Below are 22,758 nucleotides of genomic sequence, written 5' to 3'. Positions count from 1 at the left end.
CTTAAAATATCCAAACACTTTCTCAGTGACCCATCCATACCCCTGAAGACTCAGGCTGCATCACACAAATCCCTTTGCAGATGCCGTGATCGGAAATACAAACCATTCACCGGCGACCCTCTCAAGCCGCCTGGACTCCCAGCAGGTTAGCTGAAGTATCAGGAAAACGGATGAGTGGGGCCTGATAAACTACACAATATTTAAAAGTTATTTAAAAATCTGCATAAAGTAAACAGTTTTTCAATATTAAGTTAACAGTCTTTACACATCATAAGAACTAAGAGATGGGAGACATACAGTCTTGGTGATATGTATATATATGTATGTATATGTATGTATATATATACACACACATAAACACACATATATATGGCACCAATAATCTCAACAACAGCAACAGAGTAGTTGCTGCCTTGTCTTGATTTTACACCATTGCACGTGCTGGTGTGTTATGAAGGACCAGTGATACAAACCCCAGATGTAGTAAGAAACCCTGCTTCACCTAAACCCTTAGCTTCTGATTATTTTGGGGAAGAAAAATTTATATTGGAAAACTGGGAACCTTTGCTTTAAGGCTTGTCAAATGATTAATATCTATTTAATGGATGATTAATACATATTTAATGGATGGCCCTTGGAGACTGTAACCTACAGTTTACTAATTTAGACAGGGATGAGTAAGTAACATTAAGGTGTGGTTCCTCCTTTATCTTATCACTACACTCATATGTATGCTTTGTATGGAAAACTTTATTTGATAATAAAAATAGCATTCACAGACTTTCTCCTTCTTTGTTGCTACATCATATACATAGTGTCTGTTCCAAGGAAAGAAGCTCGTACTGGGTAAGTCCACATCTACTCACACTAGTGTTATGTATAAACCCAATAAGTCAAATAAAGCTATGAACAATGTAGTATTTATATATGCATAGTGTTTTATAAAAAAGATTGGCCCACATACTGCTTTTCATCAACACAGAAAAGAGCATTATGTCTATAGCACATTGCAAGAAATGATGATTGAAGAACATAGACTGCATACAAGTGCTTAATAATACATAAGCAGGCCCACCATGAAGAAAGAAATTATATTCAAACCAACAAAAGCTTTAGAATTACTTATACAGTCTCCCATTTTAAAACAGCTTTACATACCTGATTCAGTTTACATTAAAATATATCCCCTGAATCAATTTGTTCCGTTTTCAGAAATATAAACACTTAATCACATTCCTCACAGCTAAATTTTGTCATAAATCCTCTTTTATACAAGAAAAAGGCAACAGTTTTGTTTTTTTTCCAACAGGCTCTATTAATTACAATTTAAACTGTACACACAATGATCGGCCATCTTCTTTCTTGGTTTTGTTTTTACAGTACCATGGCAACAACAGTGATAGACTTGCAATGTTTTTGTGTTCATATGGAAAATGTGAAACAGTATACATGTACACACCAATGCACTGTAAAAAGCAGCAGTTTACTTTAGTGGTCCAACAGTAACGGCAAACATTTTGGCTCAGCTAGGCAGTAATCCATTAAAATCTTATACCAATACTACAGCAGACTTACCACACAACTTGCAAATTTAAAAATACAACTTAGAAACTTGCAGGTTTCCCTTTTGCTGCTGTTCTTAGATTCAAATTTACAGCATATAACCAGTACGGATAGGCTTCTACAACCAGGTTGTCCCACTGATTGCCTCTTTTTGCCTGTGTTTTTCCTTTGATACATCTTTTTTTTTTTTTTTTCCTTTTTTTTTCAGCAAGTGCACTCCTTTTGTCTCAGTAAGGATGAACCAGTAAAATAAAAAACTTAAATATAGAGCGAGAAGAAGAAGAGAGCGCTTTTGGAATTTGGCAAAATAAGAAAAGCCCACTGGTTTCGCCTGAGCAGAAGGAATACACCTACTCCGAGAGGGAGGACTTTGCTCCCACCGCATTGTGCCTTGTCCCAGGATCCCGATCCCTTCCCTTGCTTCAAAGCAGACAAACAATACCACGCATGCTCGGGTTGCTGTCCATATACATCTAGAAGATGAGTAGGGCTGCGGCGGCTGCCTTAATGAAATATCGTTAAATGTTGCTGAGGCTAATGAGAGATCAACAGTCTACGTTAGCGTGTGACACAGGCATGGTGGTTACCAGTCTTTCTGCCTTTGCGCATCCTGTAGAGGGGGCCTGAAAGTATAAACTGTTCATGGAACAAACTAGAAATTCCTTATCGTAAATCATCTTGTGCTGTGTGGGTTTGTAATTTTTTTTATTATTTATTATTATTATAAATATCCTTCATTGAAACAGTAGTCTCTTCAAACAGTTCTTGCAATTTTAGGAACATTTGTCTCTTTTTTTAATTCCTTCAGCAGGAGCGCTCCATTCCTACTGAGATGAACAATTTTCTTCCTTCCCCACCCCCAACCCTTAAAAAATTTTCTACATACAGTGTAGCAGTGAGTCACTAGAGAACAGTCTGGATCAAATTATTCAAACTTGGTCATAAAATCCTTTGCCTATATTATATTATTGGCTACCCCCATTTACTATATTTGGGAGGGGGAAAGTAGCCCAATAAAGGAATTATTCTTAAGAAATCTACAAAGAATGTAGAAACAAAATTTTATAATCCTTTAGGACCAACATTTGGCAAGTAATTAAAAAAAAAGAATACACTGAAAAATACTTTCTTTAATATTATACATCAGGCACAACACTTTTTTTTTGTTTTTTTGTTTTTTTTTGTTATAAGATTTCATCTGCATAAAAGGTTTGTAGGATCAGCAGGTGCCGGATGTCTCCTCGCCTGCGAAAGCCGGACGGTTTCAGCTCCTGCACTCTCTCCTCCGCTCCCGTGGCGTGGGGAAGGCGACGGGGACCCCAGAGGAGCCCCTCAGATGCTGAGGTCGGTGCTGCACTCCTTGTACGGCCGCCTGCGCTGCTCGGGCGGGTGCCTGCGGCTCGGCTCGTGCTTCCAGCCGGGGTCTTCCCTCTCCCGGTGACCGACTCGCTCCTCCCTGAGCCGTCTGTCGGGCGACCTCTCCCTCCGCCGGTCAGACGATTTGGCCCGCCGGTCGAGGGAGCTCTCTCTTCTCCGATCGGGTGACCTCCTCGGCTCTGTGAGTCTCTCCAGCGACCGCCGGCGGCGGCTGGGCGACCGCTCTCTGCGCCTCTCGGGGGAGAGGTCTCTCCTCCTCTCGTGTCGCTCCCGCCTCTCCAAAGTGTTGTCAGCACTCCTCGTCCCTTCCCTCCGCTTTTCGGGAGACCTCCTCTTCTGCCCGTTCACCACTGCCCTCTCCGGCTGCCTCTCGTGCCTCCTCTCCGGCGACCTCTCCGTCCTCCTGCCTGGCACGTGGTCGTTGGTTTTAGAAGTCCCATTCCAAGTGTGGTGTTCATTGGGATGTCTGCTAAACTCTCTGCTGCCTTTTAGGTCTCTAAGGTAAGTCCGCTTGTCCCCATGTTGTGATGATTTGTGAAGGTCTGGTGGATAACTGGACTCCGATGATGGGTGCTGCCGTCGGTCGGATGGCACGGGTTTCATTTCCGATACATTTTGTGAACCTGTGGCGGGACTGTTCCTGTCACTGCTGGGGTCTGAAAGAAAATAACAGCAAAGCGTTTGGTACCGATGCCTTCCGCGGCGCCGTGACACCACTTATCACTCTTCAGACTTCATTAGTGACAAAAACAAACAACTGTTAAAGCAGTCAGCGAAGGCTAACCGAAGCTTTTGTTAATTTAACTGCGAACAACGAGAGTTACGGGTTAGTACTGGTGCTGCTCTGTTCGTTAGCCGTGTTTTGCTCCAAGCTGATATCATCTTTATGCTCTTCTGGTCATGGGGCATTTTACATTTTCCCCAAGCCCAATTCATAATGTTTCGGTTACACTACTTTCTTTCCAGTGGAAAAAAAATATATTGTAGTTCGGGTTGTTGGCTGGTTTTTTAACAGTTTCCAATAAAGAGGGCCTTTAAGAAATGATTTTTTTCTTTTAAGTCTTTTGAAAGAACTGCCTTCCAGGTGTGGGAGGCCTTGTTTCAAATAGCAGAAAATGTACAGAAAATAGAATTGACTATTAAGTTTTGACCTCGTAAGATAACATTTTGAAGGTGTGAGAATTAAACTGTAATCATGCAATTTCCATTTCATTTAAGACATTACTTAATCTCACTTAGTTCTACCACGTTATGAAAAGTCTTAGGGTAGATTTTGGTTTTGCCACAATGATTCGAACAACGATGACAGAAGTTATGATTTTTTCATATCAAAGCAATGGAAAGATACTGTAATATGTAGGATGGCTTTGATTAAAACCTAATCTCCAGCTTATTATTTTTAAGGTAGTATTTCAGGTAAAATACAGCTGAGCTACCTCTGCGAGACAAACTGCAAACAACCCCAAAACTAAAGAACAGCCCTGCGCTGTAGCTAAGCTACAATTACGTCATTTGTAACTGATGTTTATGAATGATTCATTATAGACATGGCAAACATTAAAGTAGCTGCGCTGACTTAATGCGAGCGTTGCTTTTATTTGCTTATTGTTTTCTTTTTTAAAGTAACTTCTGCACAGCCGCTCAGCTGGCGTTAGCTACGCTTCCTGCAGGCTTCCTGCCGCTCGCACCGAGACACCCACCTCAAGGTGGACGGTCCTGAAGGCAACAACTGAAAACCCTCACAAACACCTGTGGGGACAGATTTTTTTTCTGTTTTTCTCCTTTTTGTCTTCCCTCCCCCAAGCCAAACACTCTACATGCTCATTCCTCCTGCCATCACACAAAGCGTCTCCCATTCGATGGCATTTCCATTCCTTAGCTTGGGAGGGTCGGTGCGTGCATGGGCCATGATTTTTGTGATTTCCAGGTGAAACCCGTGTTGCGACTCACGTGTGTGCATTTTTGCTTATTAGCTTTTTCAGGCAGCAGCTGGGGACCGCACCGCTTTTCCGTAGCTGTAAGCACATGGCTTGCGGCAACCTGGCTATCGCACAAGGTACAAGCGAGGTTTAAACGTGTCCTGTGGTGTACTTAGAATTCAGGGGACGCAGGGTGCTCGGAATGAATTGCTGTACATATAAAATATAGCGAAGCGGAAAGCAATGTGAGGGAATTAGGCCACAGCACAAAAACACCTAATATTGATTTTAGCTACAAACCGTAGTTTGATTATGGCCCATAAGGTAGAAGCAAGACTCCCCGAGCTTGTCATTTCTCATACATGCAGCGATATTAGGAGGTATCATCGCTGAGGAAGGAAGAGCCCAGCACCAAGAAAAGTAAAAGAAAGAGAAAGAGAAAAGTAGAAAATTTAGATTCCCTATAATAAAGATGAAAGAAAGAAAAATCTTCATATTTTATCTTAGAATAAAGAAAGTTTATTTTTCCAGTCAGATTGTCTAGGCTTCACCCAAATATAAGGCTGCAAAGACAGCAGTTGTTATTATCGTGACATAAAGAGACATCTAAGAGGTGATTCAATAACCCAGACAACGAGAGCATCCATTCTAAAAGACAGCTGGAACAGCGACACAGAATGTCATAGAAAAAACATTAACAATCAAACAACAACGAAAAATAAAGTCCACCAGAGACCACAACATTAAAAATAAGTACAAAACTCATTACAAAAATATACAGCCTCATAGAGAAGCATGTTCCAATCGAGTCAGAAAAATATTGGAACTTAACATTATTAGAGGAACCATTTGCGACTGCAGCGAACAGAATGAAGAGAGGAAGGAGTCCCAAATGTTACAAGGATATTCTTTACAGTAGTGCAACCCCTGTATATTAAATCCTTGCTTGGAGAATGAACGTTTAGTGGTTTAGCATAGCCAAAATCAAATTGGTGGTGGATTTCCATCCTCAGTGCAACAGACATATGCTTTGAGAAGTGAAGCACTTAATTTACAGGGTATTTATGCAGTCTAGCATATGATACAGTACTGTACATCCAAAGGAGTATAGGAAAAGACAAAAGTAGAAAGAACATTACAGAATTTCAGTGCCATCATTGAACCTTCTGGTGTGCTATTCATATTACAGAAGCGTAAACCCACAACTTCCCTTCCATATTGTTAAACACTTCAATTATTTGCTGGTTATAGTCTGAATTGGTCATTTTAAGTTAAAAAATGAGCAGAGTGAGCAGAAACTCTCAAACGTGGTACATTAAATGAAAAGAAAATCTAGTTCATAAATTGTGCAGAAGGGTTTTGTTTCTGGTTTTAGGACATGGAGTGAATGAGAAACACAGAACTTACTGACGCAGAAATAACCCAAACAGGGGGAGAAAAGTATAAAGGACATCCCTTCAATCATCAGTTTCTATAGAAACCTCAAAGACCTTTGGTTGGGAGTAGCCCTCCATCGAGGGCACAATATTTGACAATTATCTCAAATAAATAAGACATAATTATAATATTAAATAGCGTGCTAAGTTAAGCCACCCAGCAATCCAACCTCCAGGGGAAGAAAAGGAAATCTAATGCAATTCTTAGTAAGAAACGAGGACTGAATGTTTCCCCCAAGACAAATAGGAGAGCACCTTTTCATAACCTCCTCACCTTTTCAGACATTAGAAATTAACTAGTTGAAACCAGCAGACAGTTTAAGGGGGGAGAAAAGGGCTCAGGAGGCCAAATCAATATATTTTTGCAGTAAAGCTTTTTTTTTTCTTCTTTTTCTTAAATAACTTTATAAATATTTACATAAATATTAAGGGAAGGCAAAAATCTCATAAGCCATCTTGGCATTCATGTCTATGGATACAGACAGGAACTAAGAGAAAAACCTCACAAAAAAAATCACTGCTTCAGAATAATAACTCAGGATCCCAGTTTTTGCATTGATTAGAAGTAGAGACCTATTTGAAACAACAATTCAGCCGCTGAGAAACAGTTTGGCACAGTTCAATGACATTCCTTGTTTGGCTGGACAAGACAATAAGGTTTTTTTGTTTTGTTTTTCCTCTCTGATCACCAAAAATACTGCTATGATGATCTTGCCTTACACTGCGCCCCAAGTCCATGGAAGCAAGCAAAGGATGAAATGTGTAGAAAATTCAGCACAAGCGAGGCAATTAACCATATGTTGCAAAGGTTGGTAAGACACTGGTGAGAAAGGAAAATAAAAAAGAATTCCCGCTTCAGATCTTGAGACAAATCATTCATGGAGTGATGCCAGGGAAGAAAGGAATGTTTTCATAGTTTGACCCACCATATTCTGGGACAGAGCCATCTCCACGTTTCAGAAACAGGCGGACCCTGCGGCCACCGTTTTTAATCAGTTCGATGGCCCGAGCATGCTTCATGTTCTTGGTAGTTTCTCCGTTGATCTCTAAGATTTCATCACCAATCTGTCAATGTAATAAAAGAGTCTAAGATTAGAAACAAGCCCCCACGAGGGTCACCACCAGCACACCACAAGACAACGGCCACAGCAAAGGTGGAAGAAGAACTATGCACCAGGTGAAGCTAAATATGCCCAACTCCTTCAAGTGACAGTCCACAAAAACCAGTGTGCAGGGGTCTGGGAGACATGAAGACAACAGGGAAAGCTTGAGGTATCAAAATATTTCATTGCCATTCTGTAAAACCATATTGCATTATTGTATTGCTTAATACCTAGAGCTGTGTTAGAACTGGTGTTATTTTATTTTACTTTGATTATTTGTAAAGTCTTTGGTCAAAGTGGTTGTTTGTTTTACAGTCTGCTGTAACTGGGATGTTCAAATAGCTTTTTCAGGTCTGTTTCTCACTTGGTTATAGATACCTACTATGAACCAGCAAAGCTGCTTTTGTAAATATAATCATTCATCAGGATAGGAAAACAGGGCTTGGAAGAGCTTGTCAGAGCACTGACTTCCACAGGGCAGCACTGATTTATTTTCATTGGCAAAAATTTTGGGCCTATAAATCTACCCCTAGCAAAAGAATTTTGAAAATGCCCTTTGCATGATATATCTGGAGAAGAAAAAGACATATGCTGTAAAGTTATAATGCATTCTCAAACAGAGGAGCAAGGAGTATATAAAACTTGGCAATTTAATTTTTCTGCAGGCATTTTATAACATATGCCCTTGTTATAATGTTTACAATTTAGGCGATATGTGAAGTTAACAGTTAATGCTAATCAAAAACTACATTATAATTTTGTAACCCATGGGTCACTATACATGCTCTCTCCCCACTCTGCCCACTAGCAGAGGAGAGGATCAGGTGGAACACCCTGATTCTCTACTTGAGGCTGCAGCTTTAAAGGAGCTGACAAAGATTGTGGCTATTACATTTTCATTGCTACATGTATCTTTGTTAGGCTTTAAAAGTCAGATTATTTATTAGAATTTGGAAACTTGGCTTGGAACAAGGGGGTGAAGTCTTCCAATGCATACGCGCTGCTATAGACTGTATACAAAGAGTGACAGAAGCCGTTGACAGAAGTAAATAGGAACCACTGCTCCTTTCAGTTAACATTTAATTTTCCTTTTAGCTGGCACAGCAGAAGGTGTGCCTGCAAGGGAGAGGCAGGGAAGTCAGCTTATTGCAAAGAAATGTGTTTTTTAAATCTGTTTGTGCATACCCTCATCTTCCCACATCTCTCAGCTGGACCATCCTCAGCTAGCCGCAACACGTACAGATCCATATTATACTCCCGGCCACCTCGCAGGCTAAAGCCAAACCCTTTGGCTCCTCTTTCCAGCTCAACAGTGTAAAAGTCTTGGTCCTGCTGGAGGGAAGACAACATATGCACAATTGAACAGAAAGTTAAACGCTGCTCTACTCTTATTTTGAAATTATTGAAACAACAATTATTATTTTTGTTACTCATTATTTAGAAAAGAAAATCAGTTGAGTTTTCACACACAGACTAGGATTTCCTGCTTCCTCAGATCCTACCTTGCAATATGGAGTTCCAGCGGCAGTCTGCAAAGGGCTGTTTGAATGAATGGGCTTGGCCATGCCCCATGTATTTTTAGGCACCTCTGTTGTACACCACCTCCTGTGCCCAGGGCAGAAAGGCGCATTTCTGGAGGGTGGTTAGCTTTCTACCAACCGCAAAGGAAGGCTAGGGCAACCTCACTTCCAGTGCCAGGCTTTCGTTAAATGTCTAATGGTACCTGGGATGAGTCTATGCCATGGTGCTGGCTTTTCCTTTTTGTTACCACCTCATCTATTCCTTTGCAAGAAGCTCAGAAGCATGTGCATTGTTTTTCACAAATGCTGTTAGCGTAGGGATGTTTTGAAGTCCCTAATGGAAGAGGTTACTTCTGGGATGGCCAGTGGCAAGGCAAGTTATCAGTGAGACAGATAATCTCTCTAATAAGATGCTGTCTGTGAAAGCTGGCACAGTCCAGCTATCGCCCCTTATTAAGTTTTCCTCTTTTTTGTCCTCTGAATTTATCATTTGCACACAACAGTACTTTCTGGAGAGGCCCCTCAAAATATACAATTCAATAAACAAACACATAAATTATTACTGTTGTAAAAATGTCAGCTTTTTTTTTCTTTTTTATTTCCCTCCCAGAAGTCTTGATGAGAATGTGTTGGAAATGTTTCTCAGCTGAAACAGCGAACTAAAACAGAAACTAATCAGCAAATTCCTCTTTCTTCAGCAAACAGACTGAGGGAGAACAGCTTCCCAGTAGGAATTTTCAAGGGAAATATTTGAACACAGCCCTCAAGCAGATTGGAAGCAACAGTCTGTGGTAAACAAAACAATCAGAAAGGTACTCCTTACCTGTGCTGCTTGGGGTGGTTTGAAATCAAACTGGGATTCCTGCTTTGGTTTGGTGTTGTTCCTGCTGTAACGAACGACAGAAAGAGGGAGAGAGGAAAAATACAGCTCATGGGATGTGATGATGATCAAGAAGTAACTGAAGAGAGAGCATGTCAACATGCTCTTTTCAAGGAAAACAATCTGACCTGGTCTCCTGTGGTATTTGCTGAGGAGTATGTGTGGTTGTAATTGTAGCAATTTTTTCTGCATTGGTCAATAAAGTAGCATTGGAGGATTCTGCAAAATAAATTTTTTTTTCATTATGAGGGAAGACCATCAGCTATTCACTGAAAGAAAAAAAGTTTTGCAAAGGCATTTCATTGGAAAGCATCATTATGTTGTTTTTGAAGAACTTGAGATGGGCTCAAATTTCTTAAGTCCAAAAATTAACAGGATAAAGTCTAAGCTAAGTCATAGTAATTATGTATATGAAACTGTACACTCAGTTGGAAAATGAAAAAAAAAATATTGGGAAATCAGGATTAGAAACACTGCTGACCATTAGACACACTCAGAACGAAGACTGACTTGTGGAGGAAGGGTTGAAGAATGTTTTGTCTGTTGTCTAACGACATGAATTCCAATTATTAAAGTCTCCAAATATGGTAGGTTGGCTGGATTAATTTTATAGTAGCAATAACTCTTCCATGGATTATAAGCTTATCAGTGCTTCCTCCATGAGAAACTGCAATCTTCAGTAGGATTGAGATGTGGCTTTTATCTAATACCTTACAAGGTGATATTGAATGTGGCTAAAACCCAAATTTACTGAAATCCATCTCTGAAATACAACCTACTGCTGCCTGAGCACTCAAAGCTGCACGCAGGGACGTGGAACCACCTGTACCAAATGCATCAACAGCTCTGGGTACCATTTACAAAAGGGCTCACTGAGAGAATACAGAGAGCAGGATTAACTTCAAAACTCTATTTATGCCATGGTAAAGGGCTCTCAGCCCAACACCAGCCTGTGCAAATGCCGTATTTCTCTACCCACGGCAGGAGGTGCTTCCAGGAGAGGTCCTCTCTCCTGCTTCACAAAACTGGGAAGGGAGCTGCTGTAGACACAACTGAAAAGTGACTATCTAGGTGTCCCTCACAGTATGGATGGCAAAATGGTCCCCTTATCATTGTGGAGCTTTAACGTACACTTCAATAAGACCAGAGTTAACCCAGAACTCGTTTAAAATTCTGCCTAAAATTAAGGTCATGTCAATGCCGTTAGCCAAATATTAGCAACATAGTTTTGGAGGAAAGACCTGGAACTCTTGCATGTTGAACTGAACACATTTTTCAGAAATGTATATTGTATTAATCCTGAACTGAAATTAGTACTGAAGAGTTTCAAATTTTGAATTGCTCTGGAAGTCAGCAGTTCCTGAAAACACCCTTCCCCTCACCCAGGAGTTTGAATTCAGAGGAAGAGTCGGTGCTACATGCTTAACCACTCAAAATGTTGAACAGTTACATTGGTTGCATATGGAGAATGATGGGCACAGTCAATAGAAACACCCACTCATTAGGCATGGCATTCCCAGCTAAAGTCTCTGCAGTGGCAGGCACTCGCTCCTCTGTGGAACAGTTCTGCACACAGGAGACCCCCACTTCGTGCCTATACCAATTCTTTCTAGGAGAGGACCACAGATTGCAAGTAACTATAAAATACTGACCACGATCTGCTTTTCAAGGTCAAAATCTAAACTGAATGCACAATCACTGGTTAAAACGATGCACCTTGTTTCCTGACTGAATTTCTCTAGTTCCAATCCCACTTAAAAAAAAAGCCACCATCAGACAACAGCAACGAAAACCGGGTGGAAACATCTGGCTCTCCGACATAAAATTACAAGGTCTTCTACCCTGCCCTTGTTTGCCTCTTAAGCTCCAGACATCCGGTAATTCATTTTATTGACTATGGAGAAATCTGCCATTGTTAAACAGAGTCCAGCTGTAATACAAAATTGCAGAAATGGGAGGGTTTTTGCCTGAGAGGTGGTGGTCATGGGCTTACTTGGTCCTGGGAACCTATTTTGTTGCACGGATTTATTTTAATTGTGGAGAAATCTAGATGAGGTGAAGGTTTTTCCTTTCTGTAGCTAGTGCATGTCAAGGGAAACTCAGGAAAAGGGAAAGAGAAAAAGAAGAACCATTTAAACAGATGGGTGCAATGAGAGCACAGCTCCTTTGCCTGCAGCACTGTGCCCAAGTTAACATGGCAAACCCTCAGCATATGGAGCCGTAACATCTTCCAGACCAGAGCTGGCTTGTGCCCAGTGGCTCAGAGAGCAAGAGAGGCTCCTGGGTCTGCTGCACCTCTCAGGGTAGGCATGACCAAAACACACCCTTGCAAGGATGTGCCACTGACAGCTGGCTTGTGTGAGAAGGAGACGTCCCTATGTGTGGTTACACTGTTGGATTTTAAGAAATAATTCTGTGTATTTTGTAAAGATGCCTTGATGCTAAAATTGGTCTCCAACGTAAGAAGGCCCCAAAACATGGTTAAGTGTTCTGTATTCATCCAGAACAAAAGCCTCTGCAATCCTCCACAAATATTTGGAGATCAGATGAAGATGGGCTTCAAAGAGAATGCAAGATTCCTACCCTTTAGTAAGTCACACTAAGAATACCAAGTAGAGCAACAACACATCTTTGGTACAGATGTATCTTCACGCCACTGTACTGCATCTATCTTTAGCCCACCCTATCCCATGAGTCAGGAGTTGTGCATAATTTTGCTAGTTTTTTAGACACCGGTTCAGGACGCATGCCAGCCACCATGCAAAACTGGAACAGAACACAAATACAGCAAAAATTATCTCTAGTAGAATTACAACTGTAAGTTCTAAATCCTACGTATTTCATTGATTCCTTGCGCTGTTCTGCCCTAGAACACTCAGACACCAGTTAAATGCCTAAACTAAGCTTGTCATTTTTCAGCTCTGTATCCTTCCATCAGCTGGTAGCATGTTAAAGCATCGTAATTTCATTGCAAATACACTCCTGCAGTGGTCTATGGCAATGTGCTGGTGCAAGACTTACTACAAAGTAAAAACCCTTGGTGTTTTTAATAATGTTAGAAGAGATTAGCAGTGTGAGTTTATTGTGAGTCTTGTGATGAGCCTTAGTTTCATGTTTATCTGAGAAGTATGGTTTCTGATTTATTCTCCCCGCCCCCACCTTTAAGTACACTGTTAGACCATTTATATTTACCAAAAAAGCACCCAAAAGTCAACAAAAAGAAAACAACAAATCAACAAAAGCACCCAAAGACAACAAAAAGAAAACAACATTGAGACTAATTTGTTAAATCTCATGGGGTTTAGAGCAAACCTCTCAGTGATTTTGAGAGTGTCTGGTCTTACTGGCTTTCGGAAATTAAATGCAGGTAATACTCTGCAAAGTCGGCAATCGGACTTGGAATTTCAAAGGGACAGTAAGTAAAAAGATTCAAAGCCTGCATTGCGATGAGAGAGAAGAGTTGACTCCTTCCCTAAATTACAGCTTTCTACCTTCTCTAGGAATACATGATGTCAGTCACAGGTACAGGTTTCCCTTCTAACCTAAGCAATTTGACATGGTATTTTGTACACCTATTTGCATGAACAAGACTGGCTGAGCATTCACGTCAGGAGGCTATATTCTTCTTAAAAAATTCTTAAATCATTCAAAAGTTATTTATTTCTTAGGTATTTTTGCCTTTTAAAAAAAAAATATTTATTTATTCAAAGATTCACCTTCCTTGATTTTGATCCGATACCAAATACAGGTAACAAACAATTCTTCTCCCAGTTTACCTTCCAAAACCGGCACGCACAGGCTAGCTCAGATGTTAGCCTGATTCACAGCCATTTTATTATTCATGAACACTGAATTTGCTGGAAGCAGCAAAGGATCATGTACCATTTGACCTGGTAGCTACTAAACAGTAGGAAAATAAAGTCTTTATGCAAAACAAATCATCCTAAACAGAAATAATTTATAACCAGATCATTTCTCATCCTGGCCTATTTTTATCCTATAACTAAACATAGCATAATCATGCTCTGTGGGGTAACCAAATCCGTGTTTCAGATTAGCAAGTACGAGAGTTAGCAAATACTGAATGCCTCTCACTGGAAATCACATCATGTAACTTCTTCATTCTGCTTTACAGGTACCAGGTTCAATTCATCCATACTTTCTCAACCTTTCTTTCAAACTTAATCACACTTTCTCTACATTTAACTGAATGCAAATAATGTCCTGTACAACTCTAAGAAATGCTCATTAACACTGTATCTGAGCCATCAAATCTTATACCCGTGGATTCAGCTTAAAAAGGGAGCAATGTAAAAAGATTTCTGCCTAATGAGTTCTCACTATGAACCCGTCCACGGCAGAGCAGGACAATGAACAAATAAAATACTTAGAATTTAGAACCACAGCAATTTTAGTTCTGCTACAGATACTTTACATACGTTTCTGCTCTGTTCCTATTTGGCATCACAGCTAGGGATCAGTTTAATGAAACTGATATATAACACAGATTCTTATTTTTATTAAATAGTTCAGTGACCTGAAACCAGTACCAAATGTCAGCATATTGTGAGGGATCCTGCACGTTCCCTCTGATCTGAAACACTGAGATCCTGTCTAGGGTAACTCTTACAACAATCGGCTGCAAGCACACAGCAGCTCCAGAGCCATTGCCATTTAACAAAGTCATTTCAAAACGTACTGAGCCAGCTCCCAAAGCAACTTACCCAGAATAAAACAAATCTTCTTTTTGAACAGCTTAAAACACGACAAAGTGTTTATCCCTTTCTGTGATCTCTTTACTCTACAGCCTGCTTGTGTATATACAAAGCCTCAGGAATCCCACATATTAACAAGTGATTTCCAACTATTCTAAAGCTGCATTATTAACCTAAGAATCAAATCAAAGTGTACCGAGATATGCATCAAATTTACAGAATATCATTTTAAGGAGGTATGTGGAGGAACGTGATAGAATGGAGTATTTCTTTTTTTAATGTAGAATCAGCACCTCCCTGTTTAAAAGCAGAACTCCCATTTCTATAGGAAGAAACAAAAAATAACGCTATGGAAGACTCATAACCTCCCTCACTGCTAATTCCCAAAGCGGGAGTAGAAATTGAGTCCTCCACGACTTTGCAGCTCCGACTGATGCAAAAAGCCCAGGAACAAAACCAACAAGAGGGTCAGATAAGACAGCAGGAAACATATACTTTACCATCTCCTGGAATGATGCGCAGGGTAACGGTGTTTCCCGCTTCCTTAATGAGGTTGACGATGTCTGAATGCGACTTGTTGGTGATGGAGCACCCATTCACGGCCAAGATCCGATCGCCTACTTTCAGCTTGCCACAGCGGTCTGCGGGACTCCCTTCAATTATCCGACCTATTTTGTGAGGCATGGCCACACATGCATTTCCCGCTTTTGTATCGGTTTGGGGGTTGTTTTTGTTTTGTTTTGGTTTGGTTTTGGTTTTTAATTGTTTACATATGTGGGAATATGGTGAAGGGGAAAAGGAGAAAAAGGGTTGAAAAGGGAAAGAGAAGGTTAAGGGTTAATTAATTAATGCATCAAGCAAAAGTTATTATAGGATAGCTTTGCTGCCAGTGTTCAAAACATTGGCAATCAACTAGTACGAGTGCACAATACTTTACTTCTTTTACAAAAAGGTGTTTTGTTAATCACTCCAAACTCCCCCCACCTTGATTTCTGTTAATAAATAGTGAGAATTTTATAGACTACAACTGCACTTAGCAGCCCCATCATAACCCAAAACCTGATTTTATTTTTGAACAAAAAAATTGAAACTGTTTGTAGAAAACACAACCTTCCTCCTCCAAGATTACATCGGTGTCAGCCTCTCTAGTCTTTCTCTAAGTCAACTGCTGTTCAAGCTTCTGCCAATGTTTTGTTCTTTCTCAATTTAGAAAGATAAAATTGTTCTAGGCCTAGGAGGGAGTGCGACTCCCTTTCTACCACAAAGACCCACTCTATCAGCGCTGCATGGGGAAGCAACATGAAACAGTTTTCTTCCATCGTGAATAAAGGTACTACTGGGGAAGGTACAGGACCACTACAGATGGGCCAAGACTGACAAAGGTAACCTGTTTGGTGCAGGCATCCACCTCAGCCTCTGTTAACCCTTCCCCTTTTATGATCTTAGATGGCATCAGGACGGGAGCAGGGAAGGGGTAAGGACCTCCTCATTTAAATACCTCTAAAACCACACACAAAACCATTGAGATGTCTGACACACCGAGCAAGAGCACTTCAGGATGAATGTGTTTTGGAGACAAAATTCTCCTCCTGTTCCATGCAATTGTTTGTGCCAAAACCACAGGGTCATCCATAAAATGCAGAATTGGGAGACAGGGGATACACAACTTCACTCAGATAAATCCACCGGGCTTTTGTACGGCTTCTTTACAGGGGCAAGAGGCCCTCGGGCATGCAGCAAGTGATTAAAACCATGAGGTGTACAGCGTGGTCATCTCATACTTTGCATCCACAATACATTCACCCTCAAGATGCACTTTCCCATCTGTGCTGTACTCTTTATTTGATTAGTAGTTTTAGAGATATACATTGCTGCACACTTGACAACACTAGAAAGACCATAAAGAAGAAAAGGCTAAGAAAAGGAACGTGAGGTGAGAGAACAAGGTTGGAAAGAAGCGATGAAAACTGCCAGAAAGTGTTAATAGTAGTTGCAAACCGTAGGGGGATTTTTATTTTTTTTTCTTCTTTTACTGTGATGTTAGAAAGTTTCTCTTTCTGGTAATACAAAGCCCCATCCAGTTTAAAGGCTGTTTTGAGGGTATGAGTTCCTACTCTATCCAATCCACTGAACACAGACGACAGAGCCCACACCAAAGTGACCAAGGTGGGTTTTAGAACCAGTTTGGCCCATCTCTAAATACTACCCATGAAAGAAAAAAACTACAAAGCAGGTCCAAAGCAAGCACCACGCAGCAGAGGGAACACATCTCATGCAGAGTATTAGGAAAAAGCTGAATATACTTGAAAAAATTTAAAGGAAAAACAGTCACAGATCAACAGATCTCCATGAGGAGCCCCTGCACAGAAAACTTCCAGTTAGCGAGTATCTTGGGCTAAAGCAAACACAACTCTTTACAACCTCAGGTGAAGGTTTCTCTGCAGAAAAGAGTTAAAGCATTGTCTTCATACAGTAAAAGTTATTTACACACGTTTGCAAATACTTTCAGAAGATAAAAGCACTCTCTCCACTTTAGACTGAGTTCAGTTTAATCTATATTACATTACACCGTTGTGTTCTGGCACCAAAATACCTATTCTGGAAGAGCAGTTTCCAGCAGTGAGGACAGGGCCGAGGTAGCCTAGCACCCGAGAACTGACAGAACTCGATGCACCGGGTCTGTACTAGATATTTCCCCCTTGAAATCTCTGCCATGACCGCCCAGAACAGTGCTAGAAATGTCCCGTTCTACATCAATACCAGCAAGGGAGGTGATGCTCCCTTGGTTTATTAGTAGGGGCACTGCCGATGGGCAACAGCAGGAAATTTCAGAGAAAAAAGCCTAGAGAAAAAGAAGGGGGAAAGGCCACTTCTTGCCACATGCACCTGCGTGCCCCAGGAACATTCAAGCTGTACAGGGAGACTGCAATGTATTTTGTCTGCAAACCACAACCCTGCTCTGAGAGGCAGAGTGAAGATGGGCAAGGCACTTATTCTGTCTTTCCTTTCCCCCTCCATCCCTACCACATGCCACAGACTAACAGGGAGGGAACACCTTTTTTTTTTCCCACAAAGTATAAGTGGATGCTGCCTCTGGCCCTTTTGGAGGAGATGGAAAGGGAAGAAAATAACATCTCTGGCTGGTTTCCCCCTTGCAATGACATTACTACTGTACAGCAGGCTGTTCTGTGCACACTTGCAAAACCAGCTTATTCGTGCTTTGCGACATATGACTCGTTTGCTCTGTAGACAGAATTACACCTCTTTTACAGCAACACCTGGAAATGGGTGTCTGCCTAGCAGAAAGGACTGTCTTCAGAAAGAAACCATGACCACTTCTATTAGAGCAGGATATTAAGTGTGACATCGCATGAACTTCATTTCCCCCTACTCTGAAGAAACGGATTTGGAAAGAGGTGGAATGGGTAAAAAAAAAATCCTGTTTTTCTAAGGGTATTCTCCATTTTATGTCTCACCAGCAAGCTCTATTAATTAAAACTTTCCAGCTATCATCATGCTTACTCCGTAATGAGGATCAGAATAACCCTGATTGCCAAAGACAAGTTAATCAGTCTAAGCATTACTGCTTTTAAATCAACTGGCTCAATTCCACCATCAGGAGACATATTTCATTCCACCTGCTCCATTTCTGCATTAGCAAACAGCATCACTGGGGGGATCCCCGGCTGCTCTTCCGAGAGCAAACCCCAGAAAGGCATCCAGCTAGCGGGGAGAGCTGGAGCTTCAGGGAGCATCAGGAATTGCCATTGGTGGCATTTTTGCTCTTCAGGTTGGGATTTCTCATTTTGTTTTTCTCAACTCAGTGCTGAACAAAACCCAGGAGGCAAACACCTACCAAGTCTTGGCCTCCGATTAAGCTATTAATTACATAAATGAGGGCATGCTCATGACTTTTAATTAAACAGATCCCCACTCGCCTCCTTGCGCTGCAGCGCTCAAATCTGCGTCTTATTCGAGGCGCGTTGAAAAAACCCCAAGACTTACCAAATGTCGTCCCCGCCTCCGGCCTGCTCACCGATGAGACGATGACGAAGCCGAACCCCTCGTTTTCACCACGGCGGATTTCCACATCGTAGGGCTGGACCACGGTGCTGACGACACCGCTGCCCCCGCCACCACCACTGCCAATGCCACTGGTGCTGCCGCTGCCCGAGCTGACGGTGTTGAGGGAGTTCTGGCTGCCCTGCGGCGTTCGCTTCTCCTCCGTCAGCGAGGCCGGCTGGTTGCTGCTGTGGTGGGAAGAGGCTGGGGACGGGACTTCATTCTCTGCCTTGGGAACTGGGGAGTTAAAAAAAGACTGTCTGAGCAAGCTGCATCATTTAGTGCTTGAAAAGCGCCATCCACTGAGAAAAAGGTAAAAAACCAAAGCAAATCACCTGCTTTAATCTATAAATCATGGCCAGAGTGACCAAGGGCTCTGTCTCCTTTTGGATGTCACCACCAACAGCTCTGTTCGGTGACAGCACTGACCACACCTGCTCATCCTCTCCAGTGTATCATCACGCAGCCAAAGCCTTTTGCTGCTGAACTACAGCAGCAGTACGGTTAAACCAGTGCAGTACTGCGTGCTTGGATGCTCTGTGGCATTTTAAACCTGGATTACATTAGTTCAGAGGTGCCTCCTTTAGATATCACATCCCCACTTCAGTTATATATGGGCATATATATATGGGTGTATATATATATATACTGTATAGGTACACAAGCCGTGAGGAGAGAGAGCAATACCAGATACCCATCACTCGACACCTGTGTATTTTTTAACTCAGTGCTATCAGTTGGGTAGCACTGATTGCCTTTGATTAATGTGATCTTCAGTAATAATAACTGCCCACACTAAAGCAAAACAACTTCTGAACCAAGCTTTTCTGGATGGAAGAACGAGCAACTATCATCTGTACAGTCTGGCACAGTCGGGGGGAAACCATTAAACATTATTAACATTAACATTAATATTAAACAAGTGTTTAACAGCAACTGAAGCTGGAAGTGGTATTAGTTTAAAATCTAATCAGCTACCACAAGGCTTGAAGAAATCTCAAAAAAATCATTTAGTCCACACTCTGCTCGAGTCATGGCGAACTATACTTACTGTCAGCCCTGACAGATGTTTGTCTAATCAGCTGTTAAATATCTCCCCAGGCAATCTATTGGTTGCAATATCTAACTTAAATCTTCCCTGCTGCAACATAAGGCTATTATTTCTAGTTCTATCTAGCAGGCATATGGAGAACATATTATTCCCTTCCTCTTTGCAGCAGCCTCTTATAGTCTTGGGGAGTTTAACACCTCCTCCCCCTTCTCTGCTTTAGGCTAAACAATCCCAATTTGTGCAATATTTCCTTGCAGACCATGTTTTCTAGAGCTCTCCTTATTCTCGCTGGTCCTCTGGACTCCCTCCAGTTGGGCTCTCTCCAACTCAAACATGTCTTTCTTGAAGTGCTGGACCATATTGCAGCTAAGCCATCATCTGCTGGGAAATCAGGAGAGTTCCCCCTGCCTACATCCCAGCACAGTGTTTCTCTTCACCTGAGCCAACCTCAGGTTAAAGCTTGCGGCCCACAATAGCTTCCACTTCTTGTTACTCAGCCAGTTCTCCACAGTCCATTTGCACAGCTGAGAGCAGCATATTGCACTTGTCTCCACTGAATGGCTGCCTCCACTGATCAGCTCACTTCTCCAATTTGGTGAATCAAAATTAAGTGGAAAATCTTAAAAGCAACAAGAAAATGGATGCCAAACAAAATCTAAACCTATAACCCCATGATCCAAAGAAAAAGAACTTTAAAATATTCTTGGATAGAAGTGCCTGTCTGCACTTATATACTCAAAGTATGTACTAAATATATAGTATTCTACATACTAAGAATACAGGAGTATAAACTTTCCCCTATATGAATCTCAAGACATGGAGTACCCCTTTAGGTGAACAATCTTTTTCTACTGGCATATAGATGACAGGAGGAATAAGGGACCAAAATTCATGAAGAGGCTTCTCTACAGAGTTATGCCGGAATTTAAAAGCCTGCAAATATAAGGTGAAGGAAGAGATCCTGAATAATTTATCCTAGAGTAAGTGTCCACATTTGAAATGATTCAGAAATAGCTCGGTCTGGAGTAACAAGCCCCTGAATGAAATCTCAAGAGATCTCTCATGCATCTAAATCTTTTATGGTAATTTCCAGCCTGGAGGCTGTAAAACTGGATAGAAAATCTACGCACAAAAACAATACCAAAATTCAGCTGCCTTTCCCCTTCCTCCCAAAGCTCATCTCCTAAAGCTTCTCTCACATTGGCAGCCTTTTGTCAGGAATGAGGGAGAGGCTATTAGAGGAGAGACATAACCTGGCATTTAATCCACAATGGGAAGAAGGAAAGAAATGAGAAGTGAACATTTATTTAATATCATGCAGAAGGAGCTCAGCCCTGGATAAGAATACAGAGCTATTTTAGAGGTACTGTTCTAGTCCTAACTTCCACTGCAGGCCTAATTTTCAACCTGAATGTTATTTTGATGCTCTTTAAGATGAAAGTACATCGCTGTCTATTTTTTCTGCTGATGCCTAAACTTGAAAAGCTATATAACATCCTTTCTTTTGAGTAAGTGAGCTAAACTAAATCCCACACTTGAGCTCCCTAAAGGGACTCAGAAGGAGAGGCAGCACCCCAATGTTACTCTCCAATATTAAGCATAAGTTCACATGTCATTTAGAAAGCTCATGCTCATGTCTTCATTTTCTTTGCTATCAGGACATTTTTCTGTCACTAATCTGGGTGCCACCATGCAGTGTCACTTCTCTCTGCATCTTTGTCTTTCTGCCAGCTTCTTTGTTGTCCATTTAGACTGTACACTTGTGCAGTGTGTGCACAATGCCTAGCGTAACTCAGCATACAGAAATCTCTCTATTACAACAAACATGCACACCCTGCACTACCAGAACCAATGACGCTTACAGTTTTGCATCCTGCGGTTAGTTGACTACATGTTGCAACCTCAGTTGAAGCTTCTCCTGTGCCTGGGACATCAGCCACCACACACCAATGCCCTCACTCGCTCTCTGCCCTTGCCTCCCCTCCTGTGGACCCTTCAGCACCTTTTCCCTCACTCCCAGTTTAAGGGTGGCTATCAGGCAGCACAATTATTTTGGGAAGTAAATAGAAAACATAGGCAGTCAGGCACAGTGTCTGTTGCTGCATGAGTCAAACTAAAAATGGTATGTTGCAACTGAACAGTTCCCCATTTTATCAGAAACCTTCACGAAGACTGGGGAAGCCAACTGAGATTGAGAGAGTCTTGACTGGAAACAAAATATTTGAAATGTATTTGATCAAGAACAAAAAAGACTAAAAATAGGCAAAAGAGGAAGAGTAACACCACATCCCCTGAGTTTTCCCAGTATTACAAGGAGGAGCTTTTTGTCTTTAAACTGTTTGCTGAACAGATGGAGTCTGGCAGGAAAATCTACCCCTGCAGAGCGACACCGCAGCCTACCTGTGTAAACCACTTTGCGCCTGACAGTCAGATTGACATGACCTTGTTTGGCTGCCTGTTGCATAAGCTGGACGACAAGCTGGTGTGATTTCCCGACAACAGGCGTCCCATCCACGCAGATCAGTTCATCACCCGATCTCAGGCGGCCGTCAGCATCAGCAGCACCCAGTGGTACAATGTGACCGATGTAAATCTGATGGGGAAGGGAAGGGGAAGGGGAAGGGGAAGGGAGAAAGAAAACAGTGATAAATGAGTACTAGCTCAACAGCTAGCTGGAAGCAAGGGGCACTGGTAGTTTGACCCAATTTAGTAGGGACAAGAAATTGTTGGCAAATGTCTGCCGGTCAGGAAAGTTGCTCCTGTGAAAGCAGCTCCATGTGAATATAGCCACATTGCGAAACTGTAATAAATTGACGTCTTGTTTCTTTAGGCGGTCCATTCACTCCAATGACAGATAGCCTTGGGAAATGTGTTCAACCAGACAGTGACCAGAGAGGAAGATGATTAAAAGCACTGAGGGTCTTGTGAGGGAAGCTGAGATTGAGTTATCCTTTCAGTTGCCTCTAGGGTTTACAAGCTCCGTACCACTCGCCTGTCCACCAACTCAGTCTTGGTTTATCTTCAGTGAGTTCTGCAGAGTTACTCTAACATGAGAGGAATCATGGCCTCCCTTTCCATAAATGAGCAAAACAATTTTGGCAGGGAAATATGTGGAAATTTATGCTGCCACCA

General features: G+C 41.7%; 1 protein-coding gene across 15 annotated transcripts in view; it reads right to left on the bottom strand.

Annotated features, from left to right (window-relative positions):
* Positions 1-738: 738 nt before the first annotated feature.
* MAGI1 (membrane associated guanylate kinase, WW and PDZ domain containing 1) overlaps positions 739-22,758 on the bottom strand; it is a 359,845-nt gene continuing 337,825 nt past the window's right edge. For 6 of the 15 annotated variants that reach the window (XM_050904374.1, XM_050904375.1, XM_050904382.1 and 3 more), the window contains 8 exons: positions 22,027-22,219; positions 18,519-18,812; positions 15,014-15,217; positions 9,927-10,017; positions 9,742-9,805; positions 8,584-8,730; positions 7,222-7,360; positions 739-3,596 (listed from right to left, as the gene is read on the bottom strand). In XM_050904374.1, the coding sequence (XP_050760331.1) occupies positions 2,896-3,596; positions 7,222-7,360; positions 8,584-8,730; positions 9,742-9,805; positions 9,927-10,017; positions 15,014-15,217; positions 18,519-18,812; positions 22,027-22,219 (1,833 nt within the window). In that variant the 3' untranslated portion in view covers positions 739-2,895. Of the gene's footprint in view, positions 3,597-5,159; positions 5,249-6,464; positions 7,361-8,583; positions 8,731-9,741; positions 9,806-9,926; positions 10,018-15,013; positions 15,218-18,518; positions 18,813-22,026; positions 22,220-22,758 lie in introns of those variants that run through there. The other 9 variants (XM_050904381.1, XM_050904385.1, XM_050904387.1 and 6 more) reach the window with 8 other exon arrangements.

Source organism: Gymnogyps californianus, chromosome 13 (assembly GCF_018139145.2).
Source record: "Gymnogyps californianus isolate 813 chromosome 13, ASM1813914v2, whole genome shotgun sequence".
In the NCBI taxonomy this organism is placed as follows: domain Eukaryota; kingdom Metazoa; phylum Chordata; class Aves; order Accipitriformes; family Cathartidae; genus Gymnogyps; species Gymnogyps californianus.
Note: the sequence above shows the minus strand (reverse complement) of the source record. Positions and strands in the feature narration are given on the sequence as shown.